General features: G+C 45.3%; 1 protein-coding gene across 2 annotated transcripts in view; it reads left to right on the forward strand.

The window, feature by feature from the left end:
* stab2 (stabilin 2) overlaps window positions 1-16,006 on the forward strand; it is a 109,387-nt gene that overhangs the window by 52,278 nt on the left and 41,103 nt on the right. For both annotated transcript variants that reach the window (XM_055650629.1, XM_055650628.1), the window contains exons 28-38: window positions 1,776-1,823; window positions 2,925-3,061; window positions 4,660-4,771; window positions 6,515-6,592; window positions 7,398-7,496; window positions 7,610-7,717; window positions 9,749-9,880; window positions 11,322-11,450; window positions 12,796-12,852; window positions 12,948-13,043; window positions 15,469-15,664. In XM_055650629.1, the coding sequence (XP_055506604.1) occupies window positions 1,776-1,823; window positions 2,925-3,061; window positions 4,660-4,771; window positions 6,515-6,592; window positions 7,398-7,496; window positions 7,610-7,717; window positions 9,749-9,880; window positions 11,322-11,450; window positions 12,796-12,852; window positions 12,948-13,043; window positions 15,469-15,664 (1,192 nt within the window). The remainder of the gene's footprint in view (window positions 1-1,775; window positions 1,824-2,924; window positions 3,062-4,659; window positions 4,772-6,514; window positions 6,593-7,397; window positions 7,497-7,609; window positions 7,718-9,748; window positions 9,881-11,321; window positions 11,451-12,795; window positions 12,853-12,947; window positions 13,044-15,468; window positions 15,665-16,006) is intronic.

Here is a 16,006-nt window from a genome sequence, read left to right on the forward strand (position 1 = left end):
TCCCCTCTCTTCCCAATCTTATTAGATTCACCTTATCTACATTGTGCAACCCCCACCCCAAAGTCTATGTAGTGCTCAGCATGTCCGAGTTGGGACTTTATGTTGTGACTTTACAAAACACTGGTTAGACTGCACCTGGAGTATTGTGAGCAGTTCTGGTCACCGCATGATGTTACTGGGCCTGGATTGGATGACTCTAGTTATGGGGAGAACTTTATCCTTAGAATAAAGGGGTCATTTAAGACTGAGGTGAGAAAAAACGTTTTCACCCAGTGAGTTGTGAATTTATGGAATTCCCTGCCACAGAGGGCAGTGGAGGCCAAGTCACTGGATGGATTTAAGAGCGAGTTAGATAGAGCTCTAGGGGCTAGTGGAGTCAAGTGATATGAATGGGCGGCGGGACCGATTTATGGGCGGAGCGACCGATGTCGCAGCGGCCTCTGCAGTCTGTCTGTGTTTTTTTTAATTTTTTTGTCCCGTTGAGGGTATAGTTTGTAGTGGGCTTTTTAAATGTGTATGTGTGGGGGGTGGGGGGGGGGGGGAAACTTTTAAATCTCTTCCCTGCACGGAGACCCGACCTTTTCTCTGTCGGGTCGCCATTGTCGTTGGGGCCTAGCACCGTGGAGCGGCCTCAACCGGAACGACCTGGAGGCTCAAGTCACGGAGCCAGCGGAGCTGCGGACTTACCATCGTGGAGCTGGCCGGTTCGGAGCGTGGAGAGCTGCGGTGGCGCACGGCTACGACCCGACTCCGGTGGATGGTGACACCCGGAGCTCGCGGGTCCCTGCTGGGAGACTGCTTTGCGGGGCACCGGCAACGGCGACTTCTCCCGCTCGAATTGCGGGGTTGAGAGTGGCCTGGAGCGGGGCCTTACATCGCCCGGCGCGGCTTTAAATGGCCGCGGACTTGCTAGCGCCCGCCGGGGGCTTTGAATTTGACTTCGGGAGAAGAATGGAGAGCAGGGGAGAGACAAGACTTTGCCTTCCATCACAGTGAGGAGGAGATTCACTGTGATGGATGTTTGTGTAAATTGTGTTGGTGTGTGTCTTGGTTCTTTTCTTGTATGGCTGCAGAAACCAAATTTCGTTTGAACCTCGTGAGGTTCAAATGACAAATAAACGGTATTGTATGGTATTGGTGGTGCTGGCTCGAAGGGCCGAATGGCCTCCTTCTGCACCTATTTTCTATGTTTCTATGTAACTCCGACCCAGGGTCGTCGCCAGGACAACGGGCCTTTACGGCAAAGTTAAGCCTCTATATTGTTAATAACATTGGACATGAATCACACAAAACGGCGCTGGAAACGTGGTGATTCCTGTGTGCTGTCTCAGTGTAATCTACTACTGCACTCTTGTGCACAAGTATGATTGGGCTTCTGTATAGTAAGATTTTTTTTACTGAACTACATGCAAAGAGGGAATTTCACTGCATCTAGGTACACATGACAATAAAGAACCAACACACCCAAATGCTGTAACTGTACCTGCCCCAACTACCTCTTCTGGCAGCTCATTCCATAAACCCTCTGGGTTCTGAGTGAAAAAGTTGCCCCTTTGGATAGGGAAGGTTGAGAGGGCTCTGGGTCGAATGGAGACAAATGGGACTAGCCCAGGAAGCCTACTCCGTCAGCATGGATAAGGACAAAGTTCAGCTGCAGGAGTGTACTATGCATTGGGGTGAACACAACACACAGAAGCTTCAAATTGTGTGTCTTTGACGTTAAGTAATAGGAGTGATTATAACAAGTGTAAGACGATCTTCTCTTCATCTTTCAGGCTCTAAACTACATCCCAGAAGCTGCAGAATTTCTCAAGTGGGTCAATGTAAGTCCAGCAATTTAAACAAAAGCTGCTGCTAAACAAAACGGCTGCACAGTGGCGCATCTGGTGGAGTTTCTGCCTCACAGCGCCAGAGACCCAGGTTCAATCCTGACTATGGGTGCTGTCTTGAAGGAGTTTACACGTTCTCCCTGGGCCCGTGTGGGTTTGCTCTGGGTGCTCCGGTTTCCTCCCATCAAGTCTGCTCCACTATTCGATCAAGATGCTTTAAAAATATCAAGATGCTTTAAAAATACCCAATAGCCTGGCCTCCTCCATCAGTCTAAAGATGTGTCTTTCAGTGCTGCTCTGTTACACCTCTAACCCACGATTCACATGTTTAAATATTTTAAAGTATAATTTATCCATGCACTGTGGCTGATGTGGCCTTAGGAGGGATCTGACTGTGTTATATAGGGCTGTGGTGAGATTGAATTTGCAGACCTGCTAGAGTCATAGAGTCATACAGCTTGGAAACAGGCTCTTCGGCCCAACTTACCCAAATCGACCAACATGCCCCATCTCCACTAGTCTCACCTCACTGCGTTTGGCCCATATCCCTCTAAACCCGTTCTATCCATTTACCTGTTTAAGTGATTCTTAAACATTGCGATAGTACCTGCTTCAACTACCTCCTCCTGCAGCTCGTTCCATACACCCACCACCCTTTGCGTAAAAAAACCAAGTGAGGGCATGCTCACAGATCAGGAGAAGGAAAAGGAAGGGTATTTTAAACTTTTCCATGCACCTTTAGACTTTATACTTTATACTTTAGAGATACAGTGAGGAAACAGGCCCTTCGGCTCATTGAGTCCACACTGCCCATTGCTCCCGTACACTAGCGCTCTCGTATACACTGGGGACAATTTACAGTCTTACCTGTACGTCTTACCTGTACTTGTTGAAGGAAACCGGAGCACATAGAGAAAACCCACATGGTCACAGGGAGAAGGTGCAAACTCCATGCAGACAGCACCGGTAGTCTGGATCGAACCCTGGTCCCTGGCACCGTAAGGCAGCAACTCCACCGCTGTCTTTTGAAATTCATAACTGTATCCACATCTGTCGCTTCCTCTATTAACTTTGTCATTTTTTCCTTTTGCTCAGAATGCTTCTCAAAGACGCCTTCTTTCAGACTCAGCAAATTTCACCTTACTTGTGCCCTCGCAGAAGGCTGTCACTGACATGAGCAATGAGAACTGCATTTTCTGGCTCCAAGCAGAAAGGCTTCCACACCTGGTGAAGTGAGTTTGCTTTCATTTTAGCTTGAAATGTGAGAGTAGGTCTTTTAGTCATAAGGCATGGGAAGAAGCTGTTATGGTGGCCTGCTCCATAAAGTCATGGAAACAGGCCCTTCGGCCCAGCATGTCCTTGCTGAATCCTTGTAATGTGTGGGTGGAGAAACTGTGGAATGTATTGCCACAGGGAGACGAGCGGGGAACCTCGTTGAAATGTATCGAATAGTGAAAGGCCTGAATATGGAGAGGATGTTGCCACTTGTGGGAGAGTCTAGGACAAGAGGGGATAGCCTCAGAATAAAAGGACATACTTTTAGAAAGGAGATGAGGAAGAATTTCTTTTGAGAGAGAGTGGTGAATCTGTTGAATTAATTGTCACAGTTGGCTGTGGGGGGCAAGTCATTTTAAGGCAGAGATTGAGACTCTTGATTAGGAAAGGAGTCAAATATTACGGGGAGAAGGCAGAAGAATGAGATTAAGAGGGAAAGATAGATCAGCCATGACTGAATGGCGGAGTAGACTCGATATGTCGTATGTCTTATAAATTATTTATATGTCTTATAAATATATAAAATGAACAAGTTTGTCATTTTGGTTTGTCTCATTTGCCTGCATCTGGCCCACATCCCTCGAAACCTTCCCTGTCCAGGCATCTATCCAATGGTCTTCTGAAAGTCACCACTGAAAGCACTTCTATATCTTCATTTGGCAGCTCTTTCCAGATATGGACCGACCTTTGAGTGAAAAAGTAATAAAAAGGAATCACAGGTGATGGTTTATACCAAAGATAGACTCAAAATGCTGGAGTAACTCAGCGGGTTAGGCAGCATCTCTGGAGAAAATTGATAGGTGATGTTTTGGGCCGGGATCCTTCTTCAGGCTGATTGCTGAGGGGAGCAGGAAAAACAAAATGTTTTTTTGTTTTTTCTCCCTGCTCTCCCCAGCAATTAGTCTGAAGAAGGATCCCGACCCGAAATGTCAGCTATCCATTTTCTCCAGATATCCTGTAGGTCCTCCCTTCCCATCTACCTCATTGGAGACCCTTGGTTCTTGGTTTCTTGGTCCTTCAAAATATTCCAAATGGAATTTAAACTGGAGATGGTGAAGGGAGGGCTTAATCCAGAAATGGTTATTGGGAAGAAAGAGCTACTTTAAATTTAGTTGCATCTGGTTGGGTAACTATAGTTGGGTGGAGATTAAAGACCCTACGACCATCTTTAATCTGACTTTATCTTGCACTAAACGTCATTCCCTAATATCCTGTACACCTGTACACGTTGGACAGCTAGATTGTGATCATGTCGAGTTTTTCCACTGACTCGATAGCCCGCAACAAAACAAAAAATCACCATACCAATCATGACCACAAATTATAATAAACTAAATGAACTAACTAATTGCCTGGCCAGCTGAGTTACGCCAGCATTTTGTGTCCAGCTCTTGGTATAAACCAGCATCTGCAGTTCCTTGTCATTATATTTCTTTCCTGTTTTTGTTCCTTTTCAAGTTGTGCTGCGATGGAGTGCGTGTAAGTTTAATTGACCTGTGTGGAGTTGCATGGCGCTCACTCGCATTTCACCTCTGAACACCGTCTTTCACCGTAGGTATCACGTGGTGAAGGGAGTCTACAGCCTTGCCGATCTTCTGAACCTTACATCCGATTCACTGCCAACGATCATGCCCAGCGTCTTCTTATCCCTTGCCAAGAACAGTGAGGTCAGTGTGGAGAAACTATGGCGTCGTTTACAGATGACTTTGGTGTTACGGAGAGGGGAGTGGGGGTGGGGGGGTTGATCTGCATTCCTGGAAACTAGTCCATATCGTAATTTGCTGTAACATGAAGCCACGTCATTTGAATATGCGTCAAGAAATGCAAGCTGGAAAAAATATTATGTTCATGGATTTACTTTTTCACGTAAACTCAGTGAGAGCAAATTTTATTCCTTATTTTTTAGAGCTTTTAGAGTTTTAGGGCTACGGTGAGGGAAACAGGCCCTTCGGCCCACTGAGTCCATGCTGAACAGCAATCCCTACATATTAAGGACAGTTTACAGAAGCCAATTAACCTACAAACTCGTATGCCTTTGAAGTGTGGGGGGGAAACCCATGCAGGGAGAATGTACAAACTCCACATAGACAGCACCCATGGGCAGTATTGAACCCGGGTCTCTGGCATTGTGAGGCAGCAACTCTACTGCTGTACCAATGTGCCACCCTGTATCTCAATTTTATTATCAAATTGGTAATGGTAAATTTCCATTACCTGAATGGCCGTAATATGGGGGAAGGTGCTTCCTGTATCCTTTGTTCCACTGAAATATCATTTCTCACTGGGTGTGTTTATTCATACTATCTTCAATTTTTTAATATAAAACATCTTTCTCATTCAAAAACCTCAACTTCTTCCCCTCTGTTATCAGGCTTCTGAACAGTCCTTCCATAAGCTAGGGTACCGTCCGATTCACCTTTACCGCAATGTGACATTGGACTTTGTCTATGGAACTGATGCACTACAATGCTGAGAACTGTATTCTGCACTCTGTATCTTCCCCTTTGCTCTCTCTATTATACTTGAGTTTGACGATTGTATTCATGTATTATCTGGATTTTATTGGATAGCATGCAAAGAAAAGCTTTCCACTGTACCTCGATACACGTGACAATAATAAACCTAAACTTAAACACTAACTCTGTCGGGACTGTTACCTTAGTTGGCACTGCCCATGTCAAATGCCTTCTTCACTACCCTATCTGGCCATGCTGCCACTCTCATGGAACTATGGACTTCAACCCCAAGTTCCACTTCATTCCGAACATTCCTTCGTATGCCACTCTTTAGCTTAGTTTAGCTTAGTTTAGTTTATTGTTACGTGTACCGAGGTACAATAAAACGTTTTTTGTTGCATGCTATACAGTCAGCAGAAAGACCATAGATGTTTACAATCGAGCTGTCCACAGTGTACAGATACTGGATAAAGAAAATAACATATAGTGCAAGATAAATCCCAGTAAAGTCCATATAGAGGTAGTCCGAGGGTCTCCAATTAGGTAACTGGAAGGCCAGGACCAGTCTCTGGTTAGTGATAGGATGGTTCAGTTGTCTGATAACAGCTGGGAAGAAACTGTCCCTGAATCTGGAGGTGTGCGTTTTCACACTTCTGTACCTCTTACCTGATGGGAGAGGGGAGAAGAGGGAGTGACCGGGGTGAGACTGGTCCTTGATTATGCTGGTGGCCTTGCCGAAGCAGCGTGAAGTGTGGATGAAGTCATTGGACGGGAGGTTGGCCTTAAACAGGAGACCGTGGCAACCACTTCCTACATTCCATTTCAGGGAACTACCTCAGTACACGTGACAATAATAAACCTAAACCTAACTTAAACCACTTGACTTACCTGCACTATGAAATCACGAAGACAGATTATGTTCTAGTTATACCATTAATTGTCTTGTTTTTCCAGAACGCCATAATAGGAGGAGCAAATCTACTCAATCCCAACATAGCTTTAACGAATGGGATAATGCACATTATTGATAAGGTATGATCAATATTATCAGCCTATCATATTTCCTCTCTGAGATTTTGTTCATACCAATATATATGCTTTGTGAATGAAATCATTTAAAGCAGAAAAACGTGGAATTTGCAAGTTCTAAGAATTAACTGTGATTTCTTGATTAAAACAGTTGCAAGCTGTACACATCGTTTCATAATACAATCTGTAGTTGGTTTTAACAACGGCAGAACATACAGTGGTGTTAATGAGGCTTGTGGATATGCAGGGAAAGGAGGGATATGCATCACACACAGGTAGAGGTGATTAGTTTAACAGCATCATGCTCGGCACGGACATTGTGGGCTGAAGGGCCTGTTCATGTGCTGTACTGTTCTGTGTTCGATGTTCTACATATTCACAAGGCGATGTTGTGGACGGTTTGTTACACCTCAGCTATTTGTAAGATAGACACAAAATGCTGGAGTAACTCAGCCAGTCAGGCAGCATCTCTGGAGAAAATAGGTGACAGTAAAGTATTGGTAACATAGGTTAAAAAATTGTAAATTGTCCCTAGCACGTAGGATAGTGCTAGTGTATGGGGATCGCTGGTTAGTGCAGACTCGATGGGCCGAAGGGCCTGTTTCCAATCTGTATCTCTAAACTGAACTAAACTACATTAAGCATTTCTCCATCTCTCAATGCCTGGGCACCTTTGTCTCATTCTGTGATGTTCTCATAGCCATAAAATGAAAAGCCAATAAATTGAAGATATTACAACAAGCAGAGTTTTGGATAGCTTTAGACCAGTGCGGGATGATCATTTGTAACACCAGCTCTTGTGTTGTAGGTTCTAATACCTGACCAGACGATCAGCGATGCATCATATGGTCTGCTGGCAAAACTAAACCTGATGCCTGGGTATTCTCGCTTCAGAGAGTTTATCGTGGTAAGTTCTGCTGGTATAGAGTGCAATTGGTTGTGAAATGCTGTACCATGAAGTATGGAAGTCAACAAGTTCAAAATATTCAATTGTTTAAGCATGCCCATTGTGTGTTTCAGCAACAGGGCCTGGCTGCACAAATTGAGAGTGCAAACACCTATACTGTCTACGCCCCAAACAATGAGGCCATCGAGAAGTACCTCCGGGAGAAAGCCTTTAACGCTCTGGTACGTTGGCGAGTTCAAATCTCACCATGTCAAATCAAGTCGAGTTTGTTATCATTTGCACAAGTGTGGTGAAGTGCAGGTACAATGAAAATGTTGCTCACACAAGCATCACAGGCACACAGATTCAGACATTAGGACGGCATGGTGGGGGCAGCGGTAGAGTTGCTGCCTTGCTGTGCCAGGGACCCGGGGTTGATCCTAATCATGGGTGCTGTCCGTAAGAGGTTTGCACATTCTCCCTGTGACCGCCGGGTTTTCTCCGGGTGCTCCGGTTTCCTCCCACATTCCAAAGGCGTACGGATTTGTAAGTTAATTGGTTTCCGTATATTGCCCCTCAAATATAGGGTGCGAAAGTGGGATGTCAGGGAACTAGTGTGCGGTTGGTCGATTGTTGGTGTGGACTCAGTGGCCCAAAGGGTCTGTTTCCGTGCTGTATCTCTAAACTAAACTAATCCAAACGAAACATCTTGCTTACAGTAGCATCACAGACACATAGACTCAGAAAACACACAAGAACATAAATTCTACAAGACAGTGAAAAGGAAAAGATTGTGAAAAAAACCCCCCAAGAAGTTTGTCTCATTTGTAAAATAATTACATGATATCGGAGCAGAAGTGGATCATTTAATTCTTTGAACCCACTCCAATATTCAACATGGTTATGGTCAATCATCTGAATTCAATAGTGTTTAAGAGGGAACTGCAGATGCTGGAGAATCGAAGGTTACACAAAAAAGCTGGAGAAACTCAGCGGGTGCAGCAGCATCTAAGATGCTGCTGCACCCGCTGAGTTTCTCCAGCTTTTTTGTGTAACCATCTGAATTCAATACCCTGATCCAGCTTGCTGCCCTTGATCGAGGACGTTGCCAGGACTTGAGCTACAGGCAACGGGTGAGCAGGCTCAAACTTTATTCCTTCAACTACAGGATGATGAGGGGTGATCTTACAGAGGTGTATAAAATTATGTGAAGAATAGATATGGTGAATGCACAAAATCTTTTCCCCAAAGTAGTGGAATCAGGAAATAGAGGGCACAGGTTTAAAGTGAGAGGAGCAAGATGTAATCGAAACCTGACGAGCAACTTTTTCACACAGAGGGTGGTGGGTAGATGGAGCATGTTGCCGTTCTCCCTGTGACTGCGTGGGTTATCTCCGGGTGTTCCACTTTCCTCCTGCACTCCAAAGGTGTTTAGATTTGTAGGTTAATTGGCTTCTGTAAAAAAGTGTAAATTCTGCCTAGTGTGTAAGATAGTGCAAGTGTATAGGGTGATCGTTGGTCAGCAGGGAGTCAGTGGGCTGAAAGGCCTGTTTCCACACTGTATATAAAGTCTAAAGTACGTCGTTGAGGCAGGTACTTTTAACAAACACTTGAACAAGTAAGTACATGCTAAAGAGAGGTTAAGAAGGATATGGGCCAAATGTGTGCAAGTGAGACTATCTTAGAAGAGGCATGGATGGGCGAGTTTGGCCAGAGGGCCTGTTACTGTGCATGTGACTATGACTCTATCCCTCAACCTCTAAGAAAAATATCTAAGTGTCTCTTCAATATATTTCATGATTTGGCATTAAACTGCTTTCTATTGTAGAGAATTCCACGTTCTCCACTTTCTGTGGGAAGAAACCATTCCCTCTCTCAGTTATCCTTTAACCGTTGGGAAGAAATCTTGGTTCTAGTTTCTCCAGCCATCAGTAGCATCTCAGCTGCATGGAATCTGTCCAACCCTGGTAGAATTGTGTAGGCTTCTCAGAGATCGCCTCTCATTCTCTCAGTCTTTTTTCACTATCATTGTTTGATTGTTTTTATGTGTTTGTGTGTGTATAGACATATATATATATATACACATGTGTGTGTGTGTGTATGTGTGCAGCAGGCATCATCTCTAGACACACACACACACACACACACATGCATATATTGAACTTTTGTTTGAAACACAAGCCTAAAGCGCCAACTCACTGTTCATACCTCAGTGTTGCCCCCCACGATTTTGTAAGGGATATAAAGAATATGTGTCATGCTCTTTCCCACAGGATGAAGATGTACTTAAAAACCATGTCATTCTGGGTCAGAAGCTGATGGAAAGTGATATGCACAATGGGATGCATCGCGAGACGATGCTTGGATTTTCGTTTCAAGTTGGTTTCTTTCAAAGGCGTGGCCAGGTAAATAAATGCATGTATGTTCAACAATCCATCCTTCTACAGCGATCATTAACAGAGGGGAGAGGTCAAGAATAGAGGTGATGCGAGAATGAACTCCAGGATGATTGAGTTGATGTCTACGTATGATGAGCCTGTACTCACTAGAGTTTAGAAGGATGAGGGGCCACCTCACTGAAACTTACCAAATAGATAAAGACCTGGATAGAGTGGATGAGGGGAGAATGTTTCAATCCATGTTTCCATTAGTGGGAGAATTTAGGACCAGAGGCCGTAGCCTCAAAATAAAAGGACCTTTAGAAAGGAAGGAATTTCTTTGGCCAGAGGGTGGTGAATCTGTGGAAAGGAAGGAATTTCTTTGGCCAGGGGCGGTGAATCTGTGGAATTCATTGCCACAGACGGCTGTGGAAGCCCACGACATTGGATAGATTTAAAGCGGGGAATGACAGATCAGTACAGATGTTAAAGGTTGCGGGGAGGAGGCAGGAGTCTGAGATTGAGAGAGAAAGATGGATCAACCATGATTGAATGTTGGAGTAGGACTCAATGGACCAAATGGCCTAATTCTGCTCCAACGACTTATGAACTTATAATAAAAGCATAAATTAGGCTTTGGACAAATAGAAGAGAGGAGAGGAGAGGAGAGGAGGTGGGTGATTTGCAATCTTAAACATGAGGAAGTGTCCATCAGCTGGTCTATCGTAGCTATCTTCCATGTTGTCCCTTTGACAATGTAGCACTCACTCTACTCTGACTGAGCAGGGCCCAAAGGGCTCGATAAAAATTACATATGAGAGGGCAGACCTTTAAGGTAAGAAGGAAAAGGTTAAAAGGAGATATACGGGACAAGTTTTTTAAACTGAGGGTGGTGAGTGCCTATAACACATTGCCGGAGGTGGTGGATGAGCCAGATACGATAGTGTCATTTTGGATATGTATGTGGATATGCAGGGAATGGAGCGATATTGATTACATATAGGATGATAAGAGTGGGTCTTGGCATCATGTTCGGCACAGGCATCGTTGGCCAAAAGACCTGTCCTTATTCCAGTCTAGTGATACAAGAAACAGGGCCTTCGGCCCACCGAGTCCGCGCCGACCAGCGATCTAGGCACACTAACACTATCCTACACACACTGGAGACAATTTACAATTTTATCAAGCCAAATAGCCTACAAACCAGCACGTCTCTGAAATGTGGGAGGAAACCAGGGCTCCCGGAGAAAAACCACGCAGGTCACGGGAGGACATACAAACTCTGTACAGACAGCACCCATAGTCGGGACTGACCCCGGGTCTCTGGCGCTGTAAGGCAGCAACTCCACCACTGCGCCACCGTGCCGACCAAATGTAGGTTTAGTGTACAATGGATGCTCAGTGCTTGCTTGCTTGACAGAGGACATGTTTCTGTGCTGAATCTCTCGCTCTGACTCACTCATTGTAGCTTTATGTGAATGATGCACCAGTTAACCTAACCGATGTGGAAACAGACAAAGGAGTGATCCATGGACTAACCAAGGTTCTGGAAATCCAGAAGAATCGATGTGACACCAACGAATCTTCTTTGTTAGTGGTAAGAGTTTAAAATGAACTGAAGGAACTACTTGTAATTCTCAAAGTCGTTGAACTTGGGCCCCAAAGTACATTGACTTTAGACTTAAGGTTTCAGAGATACATCACAGAAACAGGCCCTTCGGCCCTCCGAGTGCATGCCGACCAGCGATCTCCCCATACACTAGTACTATCCTACACTCTAGGGACAATTTACAATTATCACCGAAGCCAATTAACCGCCAAAACCCGTGCGCCTTTGAAGTGTGGGAGGAAACTGGAGCACTTGGTGGAAACCCACTTGGTCACAGGGAGAATGTACAAACACTGGACAGACAGATCTCGAGGTCAGGATCAAACCTGGGTCTCTGGCGCTGTAAAGCAGCAACTCTCTGCAGCGCCACTGTGCTGGCCCCAACGATCTTATGCAGGGTAAGGTCTATAAACTACCCCGCCTCTCATGTTAATGCAGGAGGGAGCAGGGAACACAGAATTGGGGGAAATGTGTCCTTGAACCTCAGACGTGTTATAACATGCATACCCTTGTTATTTAATTACCCTGCCTCACCACCCTGACTGCCATCAGCCCCCTCTCCTCACTTACAAATCTGAAGGTTGGGGCAACTTCAGTGAATGATTTGTATGAGTAGAAACAAGGAACCGCAGATGCTGGTTTACAAAAAAAAGATGCAAAGTGCTGGAGTAACTCGGCAAGTCAGGTTACTACATTCTGCCTCTTCCCCTTTGACCTCTGTATTAAACTTATCTCGCTCGGTCGGCCAAGGCCTATTGGATCTCCCGGTTGCTAATCATTTCAACCCCCCTTACCCATACCCTGACTGACATTTCTGTCCTGGGCCTCCTCCATTTCCAGAGTGAAGCCACACACAAATTGGAGGAACTTCATATTCAGCTCAGGCGTATTACAACCCAGTGATATGAACTTTAATTTCTCTAATGTTTAGTAACTTCTACTTACACTCCCCTCCCCTCCCCCTTAACCCCTTCCTCCACCCTTGTCGTTTAACCAGTTCCACAGTTCTTGGGATCACAACTTCCCCAGCCAACAATAGGCCTGCCTGAGCTCATTCATTGTGGACCCTGGTCTTTTCGCAACTCCCCCTCCCTCCTTCCTCACCTCCTACCTTCCTCCAGTCTGAAGAGGAATAGAGGGGTCCCAACCTGAAACGTCACCTACTCTTTTCCTCCAGAGATGCTGCCTGGCCCGCTGAGTTACTCCAGCGCATTGTATCCAGCTATCGTATTACCTGTTTTGATAGAATAGCATGCAAAACAAAGATTACCACTGTACCTCACTACACAAGACAATAATAAATATAAACCTAATTTTCTCCTTTCTTTTAAAGGGCAATTGTTTGAGCTGCCAGCAGAAAGTGGAGTGTCCATCTGGATCAAGTCCAGCGGTGAGATTTGATTTCCCTTGCTGCAGTAAGTTGGAAAATATTCCACAACTTTGCTGCAGAGTCCAGTTTTATTTTTGTTTTTATGCATTTTGCAGGTGGGGAAAAGAAAGAACTGCATCAATACAGTATATGTGATTGGAAAAAGGATAGCGTACCTCGGCTGCATATCAAGCTGCGTGCAAACTGTGATTGTAAGTAAAGTTCAAATAAAAGACAAAAGCAGAATACATGTCATGGTACTTGTACACCTTCATGTAAATGTACACCTTCATGGTACATGTACACCTTCATGTAAATGTACACCTTCATGGTACATGTACACCTTCATGTAAATGTACACCTTCATGGTACATGTACACCTTCATGTAAATGTACACCTTCATGTAAATGTACACCTTCATCAACATTCAAGGCTAACAACAACAATTTTGATCCACAAAGTTGTATGTTCTCTTTGGAGTCATAGTCATACAGCGTGGAAACAGGTCCTTCAGCCAAATTTGCCCACACCGACCCACATGCCCCCTCTACACAAATCCCATGCCTGCACTTGGCCCATATCCCTATAAATCCCCATAATCCCTATCCTATCCATGTACCTGTCTAAATGTTTTTTTAACATTGTGAAAGTACCTTCCCCAACTACTTCCTTTTGACTTTAAGATACAGTGCAGAAATAGGCCCTTCGGCCCACTGAGTCCGCGCCAACTAGCGATCACCCCGTACACTAGCACTATCCTACGTACTAGGGACAATTTACTATTTTACCGAAGCCAATTAATCTTCAAACCTGTACATCTTTGGACTGTGGGAGAAAACCAGAGCACCTGGAGAAAACCCATACAGTCACAGGGAGAACTCGCAAACTCCGTACAGACAGCACTCGTAGTCAGGATTGAACCTGGGTCTCTGGCGCTGTAAGACAGCAACTTCTTCAGAATAAGAGTCAATGGTGAGGGAATGCTGGCGGTATGAAAAGGTTAAGAACAAATCAGAGCCAGCACCGATGACCCAGGAAAGGTAGAGCCCACAATGGTCCATTGTTGGCTGTGGAAGAGGGGATAATGAAGGGATACAAACAGTGAAACTAGCAGGATGACTAGAGAGAGAGAGAGAGAGAGAGAGAGAGAGAGAGAGAGAGAGAGAGAGAGAGAGAGAGAGAGAGAGAGAGAGAGAGAGAGAGAGAGAGAGAGAGAGAGAGAGAGAGAGAGAGAGAGAGAGAGAGAGCAAGGATTTCTTGAAATTGGAGAAATCAATATTGATATCGTTGGGTTGTAAGCTGCCCAAGCAAAATATGAAGGCTGTTCCTCCAATTTGCGGGTGGCCTCACTCTGACAGTGGAGGAGGCCCAGGACAGAAAGGTCAGTGTGGGAATGGGTGGCCTCACACTGACTGTCCTGGGCCTCCCCACTGTCAGAGTGAGGCCACACTATATAGTCTGGAGAGTTATTTGGAGCTTGCAGTGTTTAGGAGCCTGATGATTGTGGGAAAGAAGCTGCTCCTGAACCCCGATGCTACAATTTTCCGGCTCCTGTAACTTGTTCCTGGTGGCATGAGTGAAATGTGAGCATGGTCAGTGTGGTGTGGGTCTCCGCTCCGCACAGCCAGCGACTCCTGTAGATCCCTTTGATGATGGGGAGGTCAGTACCAGCAATGGACTGGGCTGTGTTCACCCCTGTATAAATACCAGTGATTCCACTCAATATCAGCCAGATTTAATTTTGTTTACTTTCGAAATACAGCGTGGAAACACGTCCGTTGGCCCACTGAGTCCATGCTAACCAACGATCACCCGTACACTAGTTCTCTCCTACACACTAGCAACAATTTTCAGCAGCTAATTAACCTACAACCTTACATGTGTTTGGAGTGGGGTAGGAAACCAGAGCACCCGGAGAAAATCCACGCGGTCACAGGAAGAACGTACAAGCTTAAAGTCTGAAGAAGGGTTCCGACCTATTCCTTTCCTTTCCTGCAGAGATGCTGCCTGACTCGCTGAGTTCCTATTTGTATCTATCTTCGGTGCAAACTCCACACACAGATAGCATCCCTGGTCAAGATCGACCCGGGTCTCTGGCATTGTAAGGCAGCATCTCTACCGTTCCACCACTGAGCTGCCCGATCCTGGCATTTTTGTTGTCATTAACGAATTATGAAAGGCCTGGATAGAGTGGATGTGGTGAGAATGTTTCCACTAGTGGGAGAGTCTTGGACCAGAGACTCGGAGCCTCAGAATTTAGAAAGGAGATGAGGAGGAATTTCTTTAGTCAAAGGATGGTGAATCTGTGGAATTAATTGCCACAGGCTGCTGTGCAGGCCAGGTCAGTGGATATTTTTAAGGTGGACAAAAGTGCTGGAGAAACTCAGCGGGTGCAGCAGCATCTATAGAGCGAAGGAAATACGTTTTGGGCCAAAACTTTTCTTTAGACCCAAGGTGGAGATTGATAGATACTTTATCAGTATGGGTGTCAGTGGTTATGGGGAGAAGGCAGGATAATGGGGTTGAGAGGGAAAGATAGATCAGCTATGGTGGAGTACACTTGATGGGCCAAATGGCCTAATGCTGCTCCTACAACTTATGAACATGAAATACCGCTGTTTTCTGACTGTTTCTAGACTCGAAGTTGCTGTTCAGGCTTCTATGGGAAACAATGCCAAGCATGCCCAGGAAAGAGTGGAAACTCCTGCTTCGGGAATGGAATTTGCCAGGATGGATTCAACGGCACTGGTATCTGCGCATGCAAGGAAGGTTTTACAGGCACAGCCTGTGAGACCTGTGTTGACGGCATGTATGGAACACATTGTGATCAAGGTTTGCATCTTTACCGGCCTTCCTTTAGCAAACCCAACGCTAGGATTGTATCTCCCAATGACTCCTCAGGGCCAATGTGACTGTAATTCCATCCAAACATAGCAGACTGGATTCTCCGTAATCCAAAGGGTGCAGAGAAGATTTCCGAGGATGGTGTCGGGACACGAGGGCCTGTGCTATATGGAGAGGTTGAGCAGGCTAGGACTTTATTCCTTGAGCGGAGGAGGCTGAGACAGATCATATAGAGGTGTACAAAATCATCTGAGGAATAGATAGGGTTTAGTTTAGAGATACGGTGTGAAAAAAGGCTATTCGGCCCACCAAGTCCACGCCGACCAGCGA

Source organism: Leucoraja erinacea, chromosome 19 (assembly GCF_028641065.1).
Source record: "Leucoraja erinacea ecotype New England chromosome 19, Leri_hhj_1, whole genome shotgun sequence".
In the NCBI taxonomy this organism is placed as follows: Eukaryota; Metazoa; Chordata; class Chondrichthyes; order Rajiformes; family Rajidae; genus Leucoraja; species Leucoraja erinaceus.